The 12631-nt window shown below is 40.7% G+C and overlaps 1 protein-coding gene across 2 annotated transcripts; it reads left to right on the top strand.

Annotated features, from left to right (window-relative positions):
- Positions 1-3052: 3052 nt before the first annotated feature.
- Positions 3053-9250, top strand: LOC143935712 (uncharacterized). Of its 2 annotated transcripts, XM_077459789.1 has the most exons (6): positions 3056-3125; positions 5452-5484; positions 5846-5899; positions 6725-6802; positions 8027-8391; positions 8956-9250. In XM_077459789.1, exons 2-6 carry the CDS (start codon positions 5482-5484, stop codon positions 9143-9145), a joined length of 690 nt encoding a protein of 229 aa, XP_077315915.1. In that variant the 5' UTR covers positions 3056-3125; positions 5452-5481; the 3' UTR covers positions 9146-9250. The 2 variants fall into 2 exon arrangements, 1 of the variants encoding a protein (XP_077315915.1); XR_013263574.1 differs by lacking the exon at positions 5846-5899 and having other exon boundaries at positions 3053-3125.
- The last annotated feature ends 3381 nt before the right edge of the window (positions 9251-12631 follow it).

The following is a 12631-nucleotide window of genomic DNA, read 5'->3' as shown; positions in this document are numbered from 1 at the left end:
CCTACTTGATCTGGGTGTACCAATGTGTTCAACAAGCCCTTTAATCTTCCTGCCATTACTTTGGCAAATAACTTTGTGTCTATATTTAATAGGGATATTGGCCTGTAGCTTGAACACAGTGTTCGTTCCTTTCCTTCCTTCCGAATTACCGCGATAGTTGCTTCCGACGCTTCTCCGACGCTCAATTCGTAGTCTTCTCCTAGACCATTCATATATGCGCATAATTTAGGGAGGAGCACCTCTTTAAACTTTTTATAATACAATGTTGTAAAACCATCTGGGCCCAGGCTTTTGCCCGGGTGTGAATCCCTCAACGCTCTAATTAATTCCTCCTCTGTAATGGGGCCTTCTAAGATCTCCTTTTCACTTTCAGTGATTTTTGGCATTATTCAGAAACTTTTTTATTCTATCTCTTTTCCCTCCGTGAAGTCCATCTTTATGTTCTACTTCATAAAACGCCTTGTAATAGTCTCTAAAAGTTTCTGCTATTTCACTTGTTTTAAATACTAGCTCACCCTTTTTTGTTTGTATTTTATCTATATAATTTGTTGCCCTCTTCTTATGGAGCATTCTGGCAAGATGTTTACTGGGTTTATTACCCCACAAATATCTTTCCTTAGTAATTCTATTGAAAGTTTTTGTTGTTTCTTGCTCCAGGAGCTCTTTCAACTCATCTCTCTTAGTGACTATTATTTGGTATTTCTCTCTCTTACCGTCCTGCCTGGATTTGTGTTCTTGTTCGGCTCTATGGATTTCCTCCACTAATTTGTTAATTTTCTCTGATCTTTCTCTTTTTTTTTTGGGCTCCCATCGCTATAAGTATCCCCCTGATATAGACTTTATGCGCTTCCCATAATGTCGATCCTGCAATACTGTTCTAGTTTTTCGGCTATTCTCCTAGTGTCCACTTCTTCCTGGAGCAGCTCCTCATTTAGTCACCAGTTTCCTCTATGTCTTTGCGACCCCTGCACAACTAATTTCATACTTACTGGAGTATGGTCGGATAGGGTAGTTGCCTCTATTTTAGTTTCCTTAACATTTCCCAAGACATTATGCTCCACCAGTATGTATTCGATCCTCGAATATGTCTCGTGCACGGGGGAGAAAAACATGTAGTCTAGTTGCCTAGGATGTTGGCTCCTCCACACATCTACTAACTGGCACAAATGCATTTTGTTTGGATCTTTTTTAGCTGCACGTCTGATATCCCCCGTGCACGAGATGAGCTATCTACTCTTGGCTCTAAACAAAAATTAAGATCTCCCATCAAGATAACCGGACCTCTCTTAAAATCTATTAATTTATCTAGAGTTCCCAGGTAATTTATCTGGTTTTGGTTAGGTGCATATATGTTTGCTAAAGTGCACTCCATTCCTTATAATGTCCCCCTTAGAAAGAGAATTCTGCCCTCTGGATCTGACGTCCTCTCCTCCAGTTTAAACTGCATTCTTCTTGCAAAGCCTATCGCAACCCCCTTGCTCTTTTAGTAATTGTTTCCCCATAGTACCACATAGAATGGCTATTTGAATGCAATTTTACTCTAGAGGTATGTGGAAGATGTGTCTCCTGGAGGTAAGCTACATCTACCCTATATCTTTTCAACTCTTTTAATATCTTATGTCTCTTTCTAGGAGTATTTAGGCCCCTTACATTATATGTCATGAAGTTAATATCTGTCAATTCTTCATATTTAAGCTTTTTCTTTTAATGTCCCCTTCAGTACTCCTGCCCTCTATAATTTCCTTTCTTTTCTGCCGCTGGAGGTATCTATTCTCCCCAACCGCTACCCCGTCAGCCCTCACCCTCCTCTCCCCCTTACCCCCCCTTCACCCACCCCCCCCGGCCCCAACTGGACCATAGAGCCATCTGAGGACTCAAATCTTGTAGCCCTCTCCAGCTCCCTCTGTCTCAAGGTGAGGCTCAGGGATTGCACCCCCTGTCCCGGCGCCCCTTATAAAGGCACCGGAGCAGGGGCGGGGGTGAACCGGTCCTGGCTCTCTTTCCAGTAGGGGACTGATGATTATTTTAATAATCTCCTTTAGATCTTCTCTTCTCTCCTCTACAACTGACCGAATCCTCAGGTTCTGCCTCCTGTCCCGATTTTCCTGATCTTCAAGTCTATATAGAAGCATTCTCTGATTTTGAGCTGTTGCTTTAAGTTACCAGTCTCTAGCACAAGTTCGTGGACTCTTCCACCGCCTCTACCCTCATCAACACCTGGGCCAGATCTCCTCTCAGTAAATTCAGCTCAGTTGTAATCATCTTCTCCAGTTTAGGAAACATTTCCTGCATGTCTCCTTTAATGGGTATTGCTGCAGAAACATTTAAATCATCCATTCTACTAGATTCTAGCTCGCTCTCTGTTGTGAGATCTTCTCTAGACTGATCAGATGTTTCTCCTCCCTTCTTGTCAGCACCCCTTTTTTGTTCAATTTTGTCTGTTCCTGTTTACTCTGTCGACTACTATGGGGACTTTCTTCCTGATTCATATATTTTTTGATGGAACTTGGTCTTTCAAAACTTTTGACCCACCCCCTTTCAGTCCTTTATTCCCAGACTTACTAATATTGAGCCTTTTCCACCTTCTTGCTGGCTTCGCTAATGTAATATACCACCTATTTTCTTCCTTCCACTGGGGGTTTCTCAGTTAAACCTCCTGGTCTCTTATATATTTCCAATTCTAAGCAATAAATTTGGTAGTCCCCGGCTAAGCCTCCTTAAAGTGGTTTTCCAGCCAAAATGTGACTTTTTAAATAAAAATAACCTATCATACACTTATCATACACAAGCTTAAAGCATTCTAGTAAAGTTAGTCTGTAATCAAAGGTCCGTTTTGTTAGGTTATTACAGCATTTTGTAACTTTATAAACTTGCAGCAGACTGTGGCCATCTTAGGTGTGGGCATCTGAAGCCAGACAGCATTTCTTCCTGGATCTCAGCCTTGCAAATCTCGCACATGCTCAGTGCTGCACAAGCAGTGAAATATGTTTCAGGTCAGGTTTCCATAGCAACGGCAGTGCCAGAGGAAGTTGCCGCCCCTTAGCTATGCAAACCGTTCCTCGCCTCCTCCCTCCAGGAACCAGGAAATATACTGCATTTATAACAACAGACACCAGCAGCAAAAGGTAAGTAAATATACTAATTGTAAACTAAATCATTTGCTTCTGTGCAGACATATCTACATAACAAGAGATATATAGCTTGTTATATATGTATCTTGATATGTATATATTTATATAGATATATATGTATCTTGTTATGTGTGTGTATGTATATATCTATATAGATATATCTATATCTCTTGTTATATATGCATCTCGAGAGAGAGAGAGTGTGTGTATATCTTGTTATATATGTTTCTCGTTATGTGTGTGTGTCTATATATATGTGTGTGTGTATATCTACACGCAGCGTCTTTTTTCTGTACAGCTTTTCATTAAAAAAATAAAAACAAATAATCTCAGCAACAAAATTCATTTATGCATCTTATTCTAGATGTACTGAAGATATACAAACTGAGCATATTAATTAATGGGGGGTGGGGGGTGGTGTGTTATGGTGTTAGATGGGATGGTGGGAGTTTTACCAAAAACTGTAAATTTACAACTATTTGCACAAACAACTTTCTCTATGTTATATAGATATATAATCACGTTAAAATTCATTAAAGCGGGAGTCCGCCGGGACTCCGCGTTTTTTTTTTTTTTTAAAAGCCAGCAGCTACAAATACTGCAGCTGCTGACTTTTAAAATAGTGACACTTACCAGTCCAGCGCGCCCGCGATGTCGGCACCCGAAGACGATCTCTAGATCGTCTCTCGGGTGCTGCCGCCGCCATCTTGGGTATGGGAATCAGGAAATGGAGCCTTTCGGCTTCATTTCCCGGTTCCCTACTGCGCATACGCGAGTCGCGCTGCGCAATAAGGACGGTCCCCGCTGCCTCTGGGATCTGTGCGTTTCCCAGCAGGCAGCGGGGCACTTGCGGAAAGGGGCGTAGAGAGCTATCCCGGAAGTGGGTGCAGATACCTGTACTGTACAGGTATCTGCACCCCCCTCCCCCCTGAAAGGTGCCAATTGTGGCGCCGGAGGGGGGGAGGTTTCCGATGAGCGGAAGGTCCACTTTAGGGTGGACCTCCGCTTTAAATATTCATAGAGTATTATCTATGTGCATTGGTTCCCTTTGCTTGATTTTTTTTTTGGGGGGGGATGGGGTGGTCCACCTTGAAAACTCACTCCACCCACACAACATCGTTTGATCGCCACTTTGCTCACCCATTGACTGACTGTCAGTCCCGCACTTACCCCATCCATGTCACGGCTACAGTGGCTTACCCCTGCATCTCCCCCGAGTCCTGGTGTTTGCTTCTCATCATGGCCAATCAGGTCTTAGTTAGGACTCCCACCCAGTTGTGTCTCAGGACCCTTTGCCCATGATTGACCAGGAGGAAATCAGTGTCACAATCAGGATTTTAAATTTGCTAATGTCACACAAGTGGCTGGGCTTTGAGCACGGTGCTCTCTGCGCCATTGTCACTCTTTCTTGAAGCCTATTAGAGCCCATGGCTCTAATCAAATGCTTACAAAAATAAACAACCCCCTCATTGTAATCCATGCATCCATCAACCTGCATGTAGATATAGGGGCATGGATAGGGGGTGCGGTGCGTGTCACCAGTATGGACCATTTGTTATGTGTGTGTTAAAATCCCTACTTCATATTTGAGTTTTTAATGGTACAGATTTCTGAAAGGCAACAGTTACGCAAATAACCACTATTTACAACCAAGGTATGCAGAATACCATCTCTTTATGCTCAACACATTGAACCTTCAAACAGATGGGCTACAGCAGCAGAAGGGCACACTGGGTGCCACTCCAGTCATCTAAGTACATGATGATATTGAGGCTACAATTGTAACAGGATCACCAAATTTTGTCAATAGAAGATTGAAAAAATGTTGACTGGTCTAATGAGTCTCATTTTATGTTGTAACAAGCAGATGACAGGGTCTTAAATTTGCATTAAAAAAAAATGAAAGCATGAATCAATCCATCCTGCCTTGTATCACTGGTTCAGGCTGGTGGTGGTGTAAAGGTGTGGGCAATATTTTTCTTGCCACACTTTGGGCCACTTAACTACCAATTGATCATGGTTTAATCACCACGGCCTACCTGAGTATTGTTGCTGACCATGTCCATCCCTTTATGGCTACAGTGTTCTCATCTTTTGATGGCTCCTCCCAGTTCTACACTCAAAACGATGCTATGAAAGCTGTACATAATAAAGTGTCCAGTATGTATTTATATATCTATACAAACACGTTTTTGTTTTATTATATATGCGTTGCTATACATATATACATTTTTTTAATAACTATACAAATTATAATTTTATTTAGTTCTCATTTAACCTAATTTTTATGTGATCTAACAATATTTTTTTTTATTCTTAGATATAACAGGTCTTACTGATCAAAAAAATAATGGTAAGTAACTTTTTAAATTTAAATAAAAAAATTACAATGTTTATAATGTAAAAGTTACATGTCTGTACTTCGTATTTTAGTCATGCATGAGCTTGTTTGGCTGGGCTTCTCTCGTTTTCAGCTGGTCTGAAGTCCGCTCTCTGCTGATAACACGTGTCATCCCGACTCAAAGACTGGATGCGCCCGGTGCTTGGACTGCGAGCCCTCTCAGCCTCTAAGCAAACCAATCCCCGCCACAGCTTAGTGCTCCATTGAGCATGGAGGAACAGAGCGGAGAGCCGCCGACTGACAGGCAGTAGCTCTCTGCTTGGCTTTGTTATCACAGATCCCCCTCGGCGATGTTTGATCGTTCTATTCTCAGTGCAGAGACGCTGGTGGACAGATGCAGCATCGGTCACATACTCCATCCACCTCGGTAAATATAATGTTTAAAAAAATAAAACACCACAATTCTCTTTTAATTTTTTTTATTCACTGTGTGCAAAAAAAATAAACGTAAAGTCCGCAGCTACAAATACAGTAGCTGTTGACTTTTAATCTATGGACACTTACGTGTCCAGTGAGCCCACAATGTCTTTTCTGATCAGCTGTTGGTAGCTGCCGCCACCATGACTAGTATCAGAAAATGGCATTGAATCCATTTGGATTCACAGTCATATCCCTAATGTGCATATCGTTCTGCACTCTCCAAATGTAATGTGGGGCAAAGAAGGAGGGGGGGTTCTAACGTTTGACGTACCAAAGCTCGGCTATGACAGATGGAAGTGTAAATATGTACCTGTCAAAAAAAACACTTGTGGGAAGGCAGAGTGTAGCTATAACTCCAATTGGAGCCTTGCAACTTCACAGCTAGTTCCCCAATGTGCATGGTTTAAGCATGTTGCGCTTTGACAATGGAAATGTTTCAGGTAAAGGAGGAGGGGGGAGACAAACCTTTTGGATGGACCATTTCTCGTGCCAACGTTGACTGTGACGTGTGGTCAAAGAAGCAAGACAGTTAAACTGTAGTTTGATTTAAATAGCCCTCATTTTTTGACGTAGGCATCTAAGGGATGGGGTAGGTGAGAATGCAGGAGGACATGGGATAAGGGGGGGGGGGGTTATTTTCTGAAGGCATTCCTGTAGGCATTCGAAGTGCAATCTCTAAAATGTGTGTGTTTGTCCATAAATAATTAAAAAATTGACAATGCTCTTGAAAAGTAGAAAATATCTTTTAATGTAAAAACTTTTTTTATTAAAGGATGATGCGATACTGCCTCAGATTGAAGTTGAAACCCCCTCTGTTAGCAGTTTTAGCAACTCTACGTGGGAGGAGAGAGTAAGCATTAATAGAAATAGCTTGATGTATCTGTATCATGAAGTATATCATGTGTAATTATACAATGAATTAAAAAAATGAACCATGATGAATTAATATCAAACGTTATTTATTTAACCGGTTCCCGACCAGCGCACGCTGTTGTAAGTCGGCAGAATGGCACAGGCAGGCTTATTGGCGTACAGGTACGTCAAATCTTTAATGCCTCCCTGCCATCATGCGCTAGCCTGCTGGTCAAGACCCCCGTGAATCTGGTCGCGGGTCCCGCGGACTCAATCGCCGCGGGCATACCCGCGATCGTCTCATGGGGCGGCTGAATGGAGAAATGCCGTTGTAAACAGCATTTCCCCGTTCTGCCTAGCAACAAGTGATGCTGATCTCTGCTCCATGTGATTGGAGCAGAGATCAGTGTTCACTAAATGAAAGCCTAGCCCCCCACAGTTAGTAACGCCCCCCACAGTTAGTAACACACCCCTAGGTAAACACTTAACCCCTACACTGCCACCCACTGGTTAACCCCTTCACTGCCAGTGTCATTTACACAGGAATCACTGCATTTATATAGCAGTGACTGCTGTATAAATGACAATGGTCCCAAAAATGTGTCAAAATTGTCCGATGTGTCCGCCATAATGTCGCAGTATCAATCAAAATCTCTGATCGCCGCCATTATTAGTAAAAAAAAAAAAAAAATTAATAAAAATGCCATAAAACTCTACCCTATTTTGTAAAGGCTATAACTTTTGCTCAAACCAATTGATAAATCGCTTATTGCGTTTTTTTTTTTTTACCAAAGAGATGTAGAAGAATACGTATCGACCTAAAGGTCAAAAATAATGCGTTTTTTTTTTTCAAAATTGTTGCTCTATTTTTGCTTATAGTACAAACAATAAAAACCGCAGGGGTGATCAAATACCACCAAAAGAAAGCTCTATTTGTGGGGAAAAAAAAGGACACCAGTTTTGTTTGGGAGCCACGTAGCATGACCGCGCAAATGTCAGTTAAAGCGACGCAGTGCCGAATCACAAAAAGTGGTCTGGTCTTTGACCAGCAAAATGGTCCGAGGCTGAAGTGGTTACATTATAAAAAAAAGTAATCTTTATTTAATACATTTTTGCCAAACAAGAATAAATATTACATGAAAATTTGTAATAAAATCCATTTTCTTTATTAACCTATAATGATAACTATGTAAAGAACTTTTTTTTTTGGTTTATGCTACAGAGACAAATGTTGCTTGAGGAACTATGGTCACAATATCCTGAGCCAGAAAACGATCCAGCGTTTCCATGTAATCCATTACAAAAGATTTCCACGCTGCAATCAACAGAAACTCTAGAGGAAGGTGAAACACAACGTCTTGGTAATACGGAATGGTGCAAGTGCAGAAAATGCATTCCAATGCCAACTCCCCTTGAATCTTCGTCCTGCCAGGAAATTAACGAGGTTGTTGGTAGCATACCAGAGGGTGTTGACTGCATTACACTTTCTGAAAGTTTTGAAATTTATTGTGTGAATGAACAAAATGTACGAGTCAATACCATCTGCCTGCATCTTGAGGGTCCCCCCACTGTTGATCCTGACAACAGGTATACATTTACATATACAAAAAAAAAAAAAAAAAAGCGTGATGTGTTTGAATTATTTGTAAAAAAAAATTATATATATATATATATATATATATATATATATATATATATATATATATATATATCTCACACATAATTATAAAAGTACAGTAGCATTCAAATACAGTATATTGTTAACATCACCTGGGGTGGCGACATTCCTAGACTCAAGGACAAAAAAGTGTCATAATATTAAAAGTCAGCAGCTGTAGTCTGTGTAGCTGCTGGCTTTTACATTTCTGGAAAAGGTGGTCAGACCACAGCTTTAAGACACCTTCCACACCACACCGCCGATAGCGTGGGCGGTAAAACGGTGCTATTTTTAGCTGCATTTTACCACCAGATTTGCGGCGCATTTCGGACGCTAGTGGGGCTTTCACACTACAGACAATAGTGCAGCTTCTTTAGGGCGTTTTGCAGGCGCTATTTCTAACGCTATAGCACCTGCAAAACGCCCTGGTGTGAAAGGGGTGTAACAAAATAAAAACTTCCAATATATATATATATATATTTTTTTTTTTGAAGACGATTGCGGAAGACAGCTTATAGAACATTTACTGCATGGATCTATGGCTATTTGGGAAAGGGAAACCGGAGAGTCATACCTTCTTGTGCTGTTAATGCTGTACGAAACGCTTTTCCGGATCCCAACGCTTCGTATGTCGGATTCATGTACCGTATTCTAACGACTATGAAGCCTCAGAAATGGCCTTAGAGTAACATTCAATTTAAATTGTTATTTTATATATATTTTTTTTTACATCATGTTAAAAATGTTATTAAAAAAATAAATAAACTGAATGAGAACATTTATACATTTTTCATGTTTGATTGTATACTTACAAGGTTGTTAGATACCACAAACCTGAAATGGATATCCTAGTTAAAATAAAAAGTATCATATATATATATATTTTTCAATCTTAATTCTATATAAAAAAAAAAACTTTTTTTTGAAGAGTTTAAAGATAAAAGACAGAGTGTGTGTGTGTGTATATATATATATATAAAACATATACATATATACATATATATATATATATATATAAATAAAACACACACATACATACATATATATATATATATATATATATATATATATATATATATATATATATATATATATACACACATATATACATACACATACACACACACACACATTATATATATATATACACATACATATAAACACACACAATGTAAAGAAAATAAAAATTTTGACAATTATAAGAGCACCTGGATCATAAATCAAAACTGTATTGTCTACAGCTATAAAGACTACATTGCTGTAGTGACTGGATTTTATGACACTTACCTGACCATCAATCGTGCGTTTTAATCTCTAAAAAAAAAAAATAACAAAATAGAATTTCTGTAAATGAAGTTGCAATCTTCAAAAAATAATTTGGGAAGAGAAAATATGCGTCAACAGTGCTCGTAACCGTCTATGCTTGCGCAAAACACAAAGTGATCTTTAATGACCCTGGGAGTAAGTAAGAAGGTGAGTGGATTAAACAAAATGTAATTTTTATTCCATAATGGAGAATGATTAGGCCGGGGTGCTCAACCTTTTGAGGAGCGAGGGCCACTTTAGTGACTTGGTAACCAGTCACAGGCCACAATGAGCATAGCAGGCGGATTGCAAGATCTGTGTCCACTCTGCATATGTAGAGCAGACACAGACGCACCTCGCTCTATCCTAAGGGCCCTCCAATCTGCCCAAACAGAAGGGGACACATCTTCTTTTTATTTATTTATTTAAGGAAATTGGATTAGAGATAGGCTTCTATAAGCAGATACAACTCTGTTTACATCTGCCACTCTATATAGGTGAATGGAGGGTCAGATTGGGTCCTCATGAAAAACAGACAGGCAGACCCGAACTAATACTGTGAAAGGGGCCTAAGGCCGCTTTCACACGGATGCACGGCTCTTTTCTTGCATCTCAACTGACCTTGATCTTCACTTCTTCCTCAGGATTCCTGCAGCTGGTTGCTGCTGTCCCCCAGGTGGTTATAACTGGTGGCTGTTGCTGGCTGTCCTCAAGGGCTGGTACTTCGGACAGGTGCTGGAACTGCTGGCTGTTACTGCTGTTGGTTAATGCCAGCTGATACCACTGACTGGTACTTGTACTGCTGGCTGTTACTGATGGTTGGCTCTGGTACCAACGTTCCAATGCATTAGTGTGACAGAAAGCAGAAGCATGCGGCTGCTGTAGAGAGCAGAACTGATGCTTCCTGTCACAGGCGGGAGTACATTTGGTATCACTCCGCCTGTGAAGGAGTTGGCGCTATACAGGAAACATCGGCTCTGCTTCCTTTAAGAACAGCTCAGTTCTTTGCGCTGATGCTCAGAGATGGCGGGTCAAGAACCAGCGATCTGGGCATGCTGACCCACCATCTCAGAGCAAGACATGGCGTGCCACATCAGAGGATCAGCGGTTGGGCAACCCTCGATTAGGTAATTCAGCTTATGTGTCCAAAAAAAAAAAAATAAATAAATAAATAAAAAAAAAAAGCCACGCAGGTAAGCGATTGGTTTGCACAAAAGTAGTAGCGTTTACAAACTAAGGGATGTTTTTATGGCATTTTTAATTTATTTTATTTTTTTAAAGTAATGGCGGCTATCAGCGATTTGTGTGACTGAAACATTATAGCGGACACATCGGAGATTTTTGAGACATTTTTGGGAACATTGTCATTTATACAGCAATCCCAGCTATATAAATGCAGTGATTCCTGTGTAAATGACACTGGCGGTGAAGGGGTTAAGCAGTGGGTAGCAGTGTAGGGGTTAAGTCTTCCTAGGGGTGTGTTACTAACTGTTGAGGGCTGGGCTTTAATTTAGTGAACATTGATCTCTGCTCCAATCACATGGAGCAGAGATCAGTGTCACTAGTTGCTAGGCAGAACGGGGAGATGCTGTTTACAACGGCATTTCCTCATTCAGCCGCCCCGTGAAACAATCGCAGGTATGCACGCGAGACCTGCAACCGGACTCGTAGGGGTCCCGGCCAGCACATCGCCGCGCTCGCGATGGCAGGGCGGCAAATTTAAAGGGACGTAGTTACGCACATTTGCCTGCTCATGCCATTCTGCCGACGTACGCTGGTCGGGAACCGGTTAGGCATCTTTAAAAAAATTTAAATATGCAATTAAATGTACAGAATAAAAAAACAAAACAATATTTGTAAAAAGCCTTTTATAATTACAGAAGAGGGGAAGAAGGCAAGAGAGATTATATGTCAGTGTAATTGGGGGAAATAAAAGATTAACGTTTTTAGATCTAACTAGTTTCATTATTTTGATAAATAAAGTGAATAGAGCATCTGTCAAAAAACCACCACAAAAAAAATAAAAAAAAAATATATAAATTTTCAAACACAATTTTTATTTAAATGTTTCTTAATACATTTTAATTATTCATCAGTTGTCGCCACACACTTCTGCATAAATAGTGTCACCAGGTGCACAACAAAGACTAATGAATTTACACCAAAAATATATCTCCACTCTCAAGAGATTTTGGTTTGCTTTCTTGTGTGATATAGAAATAATAAATGTATATATTCTTATAGTAACATGAGTGCGAGATACAGACCTTAGATATAATCTGACCTATAACCATTAAAAAAATTAAAAAAACCAAAAAAAAAAACGACCACACATAAATGTATGAGAATATAGAATTTTATTGTATGTTAAATTTATTAAATATGCAATTAAATGTACAGAATAAAAAACAATATTTGTAAAAAGCCTTTTTATAATTACAGAAGAGGGGAAGGCGGCGAGAGAGAGAGAGGGGCAGGCGAGAGAGAGAGAGAGAGAGAGAGAGAGAGAGAGAGAGAGAGAGGGGGGCAGGCGAGAGAGAGAGAGAGAGAGAGAGAGAGAGGCGGGCGAGAGAGAGAGAGGAGAGAGAGAGAGAGAGAGAGGGGCAGGCGAGAGAGAGAGAGAGAGGGGGGGCAGGCGAGAGGAGAGAGAGAGAGAGAGAGAGAGAGGCAGGCGAGAGAGAGAGAGAGAGAGAGGCAGGCGAGAGAGAGAGAGAGAGAGAGAGAGAGATAGAGGGAGGGGCAGGCGAGAGAGAGAGAGAGAGAGAGGGGGCGAGAGAGAGAGAGAGAGAGAGGGAGGAGAGAGAGAGAGAGAGAGAGAGAGGGGCAGGCGAGAGAGAGAGAGAGAGAGAGAGGGGCAGGCGAGAG

The sequence above is a fragment of the Lithobates pipiens genome, unplaced genomic scaffold (genome assembly GCF_037356315.1).
Source record: "Lithobates pipiens isolate NorthernLeopardFrog02 unplaced genomic scaffold, aLitPip1_a1.2 Scaffold_28, whole genome shotgun sequence".
NCBI lineage: Eukaryota > Metazoa > Chordata > Amphibia > Anura > Ranidae > Lithobates > Lithobates pipiens.
This window is presented reverse-complemented; position numbering and strand designations above follow the sequence as displayed.

What these genes read in the sequence shown, in the direction of transcription:
- LOC143935712 (XM_077459789.1), top strand. An exon ending in CACATACTCCATCCACCTCG is followed by an intron (nt 5,900 to 6,724) that starts GTAAATATAATG and finishes TTTTTATTAAAG; the next exon opens with GATGATGCGATACTGCCTCA. An exon ending in ACTGTTGATCCTGACAACAG is followed by an intron (nt 8,392 to 8,955) that starts GTATACATTTAC and finishes TTTTTTTTGAAG; the next exon opens with ACGATTGCGGAAGACAGCTT.